This window comes from Mugil cephalus, chromosome 10 (genome assembly GCF_022458985.1).
Source record: "Mugil cephalus isolate CIBA_MC_2020 chromosome 10, CIBA_Mcephalus_1.1, whole genome shotgun sequence".
NCBI lineage: Eukaryota > Metazoa > Chordata > Actinopteri > Mugiliformes > Mugilidae > Mugil > Mugil cephalus.
In genome coordinates this window covers 20,000,899-20,010,508 of record NC_061779.1, presented here as the reverse complement: position 1 = coordinate 20,010,508, position 9,610 = coordinate 20,000,899, and the positions used below count along the sequence as shown (strand labels likewise).

The 9,610-nt window shown below is 45.4% G+C and overlaps 1 protein-coding gene across 3 annotated transcripts in view; it reads right to left on the bottom strand.

The window, feature by feature from the left end:
- Nucleotides 1-6,841: 6,841 nt before the first annotated feature.
- Nucleotides 6,842-9,610, bottom strand: part of kcnq1.2 (potassium voltage-gated channel, KQT-like subfamily, member 1.2) — a 161,376-nt gene continuing 158,607 nt past the window's right edge. For all 3 annotated transcript variants that reach the window (XM_047597062.1, XM_047597061.1, XM_047597063.1), the window contains one exon: nucleotides 6,842-8,914. In XM_047597062.1, the coding sequence (XP_047453018.1) occupies nucleotides 8,768-8,914 (147 nt within the window). In that variant the 3' untranslated portion in view covers nucleotides 6,842-8,767. The remainder of the gene's footprint in view (nucleotides 8,915-9,610) is intronic.

Here is a 9,610-nt window from a genome sequence, read left to right as displayed (position 1 = left end):
GGATCACAAATACTCGTTTGAGGACGTTGGGATTTCATCATTTCCGATTCTGCTTTTGCATTAAAATAAATATTTTATATTTTGGTACACAGTGGTGAGTGAAGTAATCCCTGTGTTCATCTATTTTATTTTTTTTTCAATACCTACTTCCAGTTAAAGATCTTAATCTTAATTTGAAGAAATGAAGATGCAGTCCAAACAAATGTGTGGGTCTCAGGAGGTTAAATAAACAATGATGTTATAACTTTTATTGTTCATAACAATTAAATAATCAAATCACGTATGTATTTTCATTTTTTAACCACTACTTACTGGTGCCTGTCAAGTGACTGGGGTTGGAAATTAGCCTCAGTTATACAAAGATGAGGCGCCTGTATTTTTCATATTTTTCTGTATTTTAGATAAACAGATATAAACTGAAACCAGTATGCATGTCATACATTACACTTGCAAGTAATGGTTATTTATGATATGAATTAACGTGTCAAAAGTATCGTGATTAAAGCTGACAAAAAAAAAAAAAAATGAATAATAAAATTTAAGCATTTTTGAATACGAAAACAGAAAACATTTTTGCTCAATAACAATCAATCAAATGAATTCAAGAAGTAGTAAAGTTATCAGTTATAAAATTATCTTTAAAAAGTAAATTGTTCATACATTTGGCCCATAAGTTATTCCTGTGATGTGCATGGTGGCTGGGTCATAGGGATCTTCTAAAAGGAGGGAGGCCATCATGCAGTGGGTCAACACCGAAACTAAATGTAAGTCATGGTGAACATTAAAAAGAAAAAGAGAAAATTGTTCATTTTAATAGATAGTACTGTTGTCTGACCAGACCACACTGTGGTACAGCTCTGGGACTGATCTTATTTTGTGTTTCCTTATTTGTGTCTGTACATAATGATAATATACTCTGACTGTATTATTACTACTAATACTACTTCTCAGTATTACAGTATTATGGTGCCTTTGCCCACTATGATCACTTTACAAAATTCTATAGCATGTATAAAGTATAGAGTATTACCGTCATTACAACATTCTTTAAGGTTATAGTAGTTGAGATTATTATTGTTACTAGAATGCAATGCTTAAAAAAAGCAAATTATGTAATCTACTAAAAGTAGTACACACTCCCACAGATACCACACACTATCTCTTGCAAAACGTCCTCAGCTGAGTGTGTAAACTGCACTCACTTGCCAAGTGAAAACAAATGCTGGCTAAAACGTTCCAACACAACAGTCCTGATCTAAATCCTCCTTCATGACTGTTCTAATGTTCAGTTCGTGCTGAAACAGCTTCAAAGTGTAGCAGCGCAACTGGATGATTTAACTAAATGCTACAGCGTCATGAAACACGTGCCCGTACCACACAATATTTTCAGGCGAGTGTGCGCAGCGTGAACCAACGGAGGAGCTTTCTCTCGCGGATGATGATGACAGCACGGGCGTGTTAGTGCGTGACGTGGATTTGATGTGACAACGAATATTTCCATATGATGCAACTTTGCGTAACATTTGCAGCAGCGCATGTTGCAGTAATTCCAGTCAGTCAAAATACATCTTACGACAGTGACCACAGTATACATCAAATTACATCCCATCCACTATAATGTCTAAACCGATGTCAAGAGGACGCTGTTAGTTGACACATTATTACACAGAATGGAAAATTGTCTTCAGAGTCGTCTTGGATGGCTACCAGGAACGCATCCACTTTCATCTTTTCATGAGCAATAAAGCAGCCCACATTTCATATGAATATGCCCAGACTTCTTTCTGATTTTCTTTCTTTTCTTTTCTCCCCCACCCCCCCTCCCCGTCCCGCTTCTGCTGCCCTCATCAGGAGGCTCGTGGGGCCTCTGCGCCGCACAGCCCTCAGCTCTGGTGTTGAAAAGATTCCTGCCGTAAGAATGAGTGAACATGTTCTCTAACGCAGGGCCTGATGAGAAAAGCAGACTCCTCTCACCATATGAAACCCACCTCTGCCTCTGGACGGCCAGTGGATGTGGTCGGTTGGCAGCCCCCGAAATTCAATTTTTCACTCCGCTTTCAATTTGCACCCGCTGCAAATTATGGCGTCGCTGTTCGGGGGGGGGGGGGGATTTTCAGCTGCGCAAATTCAACAGACAGGAGGCAGGTAAAATAAATATTTAGGCACTTATCAGCTTTAGATGCGAGGGAGCAAGTGACTTTCCTGCTTCTGTTGCTTCAAAAACAGCTACTGTAGCTGACAGACTAGAGGTTGATTGGGATTCGATAGCGGTTGAGAGGTGGAGAGAAATCTGTGTCTGCCTTATCTCCTCATCACGCCTGCAACCTCATTCTTCATGAGTTGCTTCGGAGAATTTGTGCGTGTACAACGGCGAAAACCATCATGCGCAGAACTCTTTTGGCAGGTTTTTCAAGTAAAGCTGTGTTCGTGGAATATTCTCACTTCCCCTTTCTGATTAAAAATACTCTACAAACACTAGACACTACGCGAGGGTGACGCTCAGAGCTCACGCACTGCATCACTTCTGTGTCGTTTCACAGTAACAGCCCCCTCCGTCCTCTCTCTTACAGTAGCTGCGTGGTGCAGCTGTCCACCATGCCTGACATTCTGCCTCGGCTGGCCAAACCCCATCGTACCACTGAAGTCCTTCCAGTTTCTGGCCAGGAATTCTCTCCCTGTCTGGGGGAAAAGTCCCCAATAACATGACCTATATAGTCAGCCCCAAGCCAGCCCCCCCTCCTCCTCTTACACACCTCATACCCCCCTCCTCAAAGTGTGCCTGGACCTCTGTGCTGTTACAACACATTAGTAGCACTAATGTACTTGGATAAGTACTTGCCATACCCAGCCCTGGGCGGGGTGTCAATGACTGGCTGGACCCAGGACGTGAAACTGAGCAGATCTCTGGATCCAAATACGTCCAGTCTGTGGTGCTGTTGTTGGCTGCCGCGTTCGCCCCTGGCCACAGCAAACCACAGACATATGGTTGAGGGAAATCTCATAAGGTCAAAGGTCACAGGGGGTGGATCTAACCTCTCGGCCTTTGGCTGATTTATTATCCCATGGGGTGATGTCGCCCTGCTTGGACCAAACAGAGGAGGGGTCAGAGGGCGTACTGTATCTGTCGCTGTCGTGTGAGGGACGCACGGGAAAATGATTTTCCGCGATAGAGAGGGGCCAGAAAAGCAGGCTCAGCGAACGCGGGGGCCATTTATGACGGGGAACTTCAATGTGCACGCACAAGGAAACTGCGCAAAGGCAGCGACTCCGGAGAAAGTCGGTCGGTACTTAAAGCCAACGGCCAACCAAACACACCTCTTCCTCCCTTCAGAGCTCCTTCACAGGGCTCGACCGCCCATATTCATGCATGCGCATCGCTAAGGCGACAGCACTAACAACACAGCGAGACATGTAACTAACGTCGGCTGGGTAGAGGTTTAGCAAATCGTTGCTCCGGGTCCTGCTGCAAAGCTAACACCCATTAACACGAGTAACACCCTGTATGAAAACGAATAGCTAATGGGCTGTGAATCGATACTCGCTTAATTTATTAGATTAAAATGGCTTACTCCACCCTGCACTTTCAAGAACGCAACACAAAGCTGCGCCTCATACGTCTTTTCATCCTTGACCTTGCTCATACCTAACTGCCTACACACTATAATCATAAAAACAGGTGTAAACCTTTTTCCTTTATTCAAGAATAACACGGTAAAACAAACACGGTGTTCCGCTGCTGAGAAACTGAGAACATTTCAGTTCTGTAGGAGCTGAGATTTTCATTGGTCACACATTCACATTTTGCTCTGCTCTAATATAATACCAGGTGTGTGTGCGCGTGTGTGTGCGGGACTGTCGTGGCCTATTTTATGCTCATAGACCAAAAATGGATATGTGATATATTCTGCGGCGTAGAGCGGTGGGGGAGGGTAAAGAGCCTCGACAACTGTCCTCCCGGCAACTGGCGGCCTCAGTTATTTAGGGACAACTCCTGACGGAGTGGCTGGCATCAGCTGCCGCTGACATTGTTTGTCACAATCCTGGAAGATACACTACAAACACACACGCATGCACATGCACACACACCTGTTGACACATATCTGCTTTCATATAGCACTGCTGGGCCCCTGCATGCCTGGGCCTCTCCAGACAGGTGGCCTCCGCGCAACCCCCCGCGGTGGGCAAGGCACAGCCGCACAGCCGCACGCTGCCCGGCGGCTACCACCCACTCGCCAGCCACCGCCTCTCAGCTGAGCCTGGCTGTACAAACACGGGAATCAAAGGGTCAGGATGCGAGCCACCGGGGCTGCACGGTCTGCCGATAATAAAGAAATGCAGCAGCGCTCCACCTGCCTCGCGCGGCTTTGTTCACCTCGCAGCAAAGCTTTTGACGCATCACTTCATATTTTAAATTGTTTCAAAATGGCAGCCATTACTAAGAATACTTACTGTTAATACTTACCACATGAAATCAGCTTTGATGGTTAAGTGTTTTTGTGCGTACGTGCCAGAGAGAGAAAAAAAAAAAACATTTGTAGGTATAGTTATGGTATAGAATTAAGCGTTTTCTGGAAAATAATTTAGCGTAAAAATACTAATGATTCATCCTGCACTTGAGGGCGTGTATTCATTTTGTATAAGTCCCTCAATCCCAACCCCCCCCATGTCTCTCACCAGCTACACATTTGGCTCGGGCCCTTGGGAACATCTGGAACATGCCAGAGTTGACAGTTTCTCTCTAAACATCGATAACTCCACTGTAATTCCCTCCCCTCAGGTTAAGAGTCTGGGCGTCATCCTCGACAGTCCTTTATCTCTGGAAGCCCACATCAACAACATCACCAGGTCCACTTACTTCCACCTCCGCAACATTACGCATCGACTCTACTGTTGGCTTTTGATTTCTGCCTTATCCTCCGAGTGTCTCCAGTCCAAAACGCTGCAGATCTTCAGCAGCTACACTGGCTTCCAATGACGTCCTGCACTGAACACGAGACTCTGATACTCACCTTTGAGGCTCTTCACGGCCGAGCTCCATCACGTCTATCTCAGCTCCTCCAGTTATACACGCCCTCCCTCCCGCACTGTCAGATCCTCCAACTCACGCGAGATCCCAAATGCACACTCTGTGACAACCTTTAAATCCAGTCTCAAGATTAAACCTTTTTTTTAAGTAGCTTTTCCTTTTTTCCTCATTTCTATATTCGTTTTAAATCTGCTTTTACTTTTATTGCTCTGTGTATTTTATTCAGGATGTTTTATGCTTTGCTGTTTTTTGTGCAGTGAGCTTGAGGTGCCCACAAATAAAATGTATTTAATATATTACTATTATTATTATTATTATTATTATTATCATTATTATTATTATTATGTGTGACCTACCTACAGAAGTACTGTCGTCATGGCAGCCGTGACCTTGTAAAGACACTGAGCTGATGCACATTGGCTCAGGCATTTCTACATGCCTGAGCGTTGAAACGAACAAGTGATTTCAGTAAATGGTAAAACAAACCACTCACATTAGAGGCCCAGTGCAAAAGTAAAAGGTGAATATGCAACTAGTGACAAAAGTGGAGGGACTCACTAGTGGGGGAAATCATGATAAGGGTTAAGTGAAGATTTATATTGGACAGAAACAATAGCGTTAGACATTTTATTGGACGGATCAAAGATAGAAAAGTCCTAAAACGTCACGTCATTCTTTATTTTATCATTTCGTCAGCTGACTGATTTCATAATTTAAGCTGTATACACCTCCTCACAATAAAGTGTGTCCCGTGTGATTTTTTTTGTGTTGCACTACTTTCAGCAGCACAGTGATGTGCTGTTCTGCGCCGAGTGGCGCTAAGGTGCCAGGATCAAAGAGGACGCGGACGATCGATGCAGCTCACAGAGCCTTTCATGCCGCTGCCTGAGTTGTTCCTCCTCTGCACAGACTCTGGGACGGCCTGATCTCGCTGTCCGGCATCTGTGACAGTGTGCCCCTTATGTTCTCCTTTCAAACAGCTCCCTCAGATCCTCTTTTAGGTTGTGCTCCTGTGTACTTCTGAGATCAAACTGTCTTTTGAAGTGGGAGTCTCTCTCTTCTCTCTGTCTGGTCTTGAGATGAAAGAGGAGCACGGAGGAGACACAGAGCAGCCGCCGCAGACAGAGCTGGCCATGGGGTCTCTCTTTTTCTTTCTTTCTCCTCTTCCTTCTCCCTCTCCCTGCCAAAATCCCCTAGTGGAGATAGAAACCAAAGGAGGACAAAAGGCAACAGAGCACTGCCGCTCACGGTCCCTCTGGCTAATTGAAAATGGCTCCGCTCTAGCTTCTTGGGCTCCTCTCCAGCTCATTTATGCTTCTGCTGTCCTCCTCCTGACTCTCCTCCTTACACCCCTGGCCCTCCCCCAGGATGACCCTCCCTCCTTCCACTCCCCCTCTCTCTCTATATCTCCCGACGCGGGGCCCTGCTGATCTTGGGACATCCCCAGTATTTTTTGGCCTTTGAAGGCAAATATAATTGAGTGGTAACACGAGACATATTCTCCTTTCCTCCGCATGCCTCGCTCAATGGGTTATGGAATATTGAAGTTCAAAGTAGGTGGACGTGTTATGATTTTTCTTTCTCCTCCTCTTTCGCGGTGATTTCAGAGTGAGAGGAATTCAGCGAAACGAGGAGTAGATTTTATTTGGACGAAAGAACTCCGGCCCCGCGACTTACCTTGACCCGGCCCGGATCCAGATTTGAACAAATGGCTCCAATAAACTACAAGACAGGTTTCACCCTCCAACGAAAGCAAATTATGGAATACATGAGCTGGTAATCAAATTTCTCCCAAACCAAGAGAGCGAGGCAGAGCATAATGAAATGGTTTTTATTATTTAATTATTTACAGCAGTTACAGTGCAGAGGGTCCGTGTGAATATCATTTCCAATCATTTCCATCCGTTTAGACAGCGGGATGCCGCTCGGCGTTTAGTACAACTCCAACTCCAAGCAGATATATAGTATTCCAGGTTGATCACATTATAATAAATACAGTAGAATAAGGCAATCTTTCTATTTACAAGTCTTACAAAACTGTACAGGGGAGACAGACGGGCAGATATGTATCAAGGTCCGTCACACAACTAGAGTGCCTTTAAATACGACCATTTCATTTAATAGAAGATAAATAATAGCTCATATTTAACCACTGCAAAAATATCAAAATATACACTAGCGCAGAGAAAAAGCCTCTTCTCTTTCCGCTTCAGTTGTTCACCCCTCTTTGGTGTGTGCATCCGTCTTTTTAGGAATGTGCATGCTATAATTATGGGAGGCCTTTCATACAAAAGCTAACTGAGTTATTTTCTATTTTCTGCTTCTTACGCGCTCTCAGCGCCCTGTCAGATAAATACTACGAGCGCGGAGACAAAGCGAGAGTCTCTCTCCGTCAGATGTCTGCTCTCAGTGGTAGCAGAGAATTTCTAAATCCTTCACACAGCATTAGCGAGGCCGTTACTCAAAGCTTGCAGTTTAAATTCTGAACATTTTCCAGTGTTTCTTTTCATTAGTCGCTCGCAGTCGGTAATCTCCCCTTACCAGGAATTCAGCACTTAATTAGCTCAGGAGAGAAAAAATAATCAGAGCTCTAATGGGGCAAATTTATTTTAAATTGAATGCGGCAGCGTGAGCCAACTGACGAGGGTAACAGAAGATGTTAAGCAGAAGTCCCGGTGGCGGTGTGAGTAGTGGTCCCGCTGAAAGTGTTTGAGATTGATAACCATATGAAAACTGTGAGTGAAAACCTCAAGCAAACACAGAGCCTTGTGCCATAACTTCAGACTGGAGTCCTGTAATGCGGCACCAGGTCCTGTTTGGCTATTTTTATTAGCTCAAGCGTAGCTGTAAATCAGCACTACGTTGGACACCCAACCCAGGCAAGACACACGTCTTTAGTTCCACTTCTTTCACTCCTTATGGCCTTACGGTGCTCAATGCAGGGCAAAGTCAACAGATAATCTGCACTTCCCTCCTCGTGTTATTCGATCAGTACCAACAAACACCCGCTGCAGACGGAGTACGGTTAAATTGGTGGATATGTGTCTGTGGAAATAACCCTGTTTTGTGCTGGGTGTGGACGGTGCCAAGATAATCAGACGGGTTTGAGGAATGCCTCTGCCACGGCCGGACCTTCAGTTTTTCTCGATGTCTTTGGGGAACTTGAGTGCTTTGATTGCATTATGACTTCATTATGGGGTTAGTTAGCTTTGAAATAATATTTGGAGTAGAGGAATGCCGCTCGGTGACGGGCTGCGTATAAATGAACATGGTGGAGTAGTAGTGATTATGGGGCTAATGTGGTGAAATAAATACATGCAGCCTGTCACTGGTTGAACGACCGAAAGACTGAGGGGAAATAGTACCAGTGTAGGAGAAAAAAGCTACATTTAGATAACACACACACACAAAAAAAGACAGGGTCCCATAAAGAGCCAGCAATCACCTGAAGGAACAGGTCTGTCAGGCTGCTTTCTAGGAATCTTACGCTTAGTGGTTGTTTTGCCTTCATGTCCCTGATGAGCGTCAAGCGGACAGTTAAATGTTGTTCTTTTCTCAAGGGTCAAAGGTCGGTAAGAAAAAGCGAGGGGAAGGTGAGGGGTTCTGGAAGACTGTGTCCCGAGATTGTTTGCAAGCTTCCCCCTTCATAGGAGGCCTTGCCGTTGATGTGAGCTCCGGCTCCTTTGATTATCCTTTGATAGTGAGGGCATCGTCTCACCCAACGTGAACACCTCCGCGGCGTCAGGGCCCCTCGTCGATGCTAGCACCCACGCATTTCTGGATGGTCACCCTGCGGATGGAGGGTTTGGACGTGAGCTCCGCTTTGGGCGGAAACTGCTCCAGCAGGATCCGTAGGACCGAGTCCATTTTCTGGTCCATCTGTTGGACCTGCATTCAACACAAAGGACAAACAGGTTAGACGAGCTGAATACCTCCAGGATAAACACTTTTAAATACAGTGCGCAGAGAGCGCCAGCGAGCTCGCGTTCGCTTTTGATATCCATCTGCTTCTTTAATATAGTCGCCGTCCCAATGACAGAGTAGAGCGAGATATAATGACATGTTTGTCCGCCAGTCGCTGTCTACCTGTGGAAGCCACTCATTACAAAAGCTGTTGAGCTGCATGATCCCTGAGTGGTAAGACACGTACACACACAACACAGACATTTAGGCCACTCTGTTTACATGCTCCCTCAACTGTAAACACAGGTGTGTCACCCAAAAGAGGCATCACAGACAGGGCGCAGCCCTCTAACCACGGTGTGAATGCAGATGAATGTCTCTACCTGAGTCATATAAGCAAACAGCTCTCAGACTGTCTGGTGACATGCAAATACGGTGACCATGTCCATGCGCCTGCGCCGTACACACACCCTGATGCACAGCCACAGGGTGAAGGTGCCAAGTGCACTCCCCGCAGCTTGGTAACTTCAAAGGGATTTTTCTCCATCTTCTCAGCCCTGGCCGTGGTTTTACCTCAGCACTTATCAAAGCATCACCCCCCCGGAAAAAAAAAAAAAAAAAAAAAAGACGACTTAAAGACAAACACGCACAAACCAATATCCTCTGCTGGCCCCAACGGCT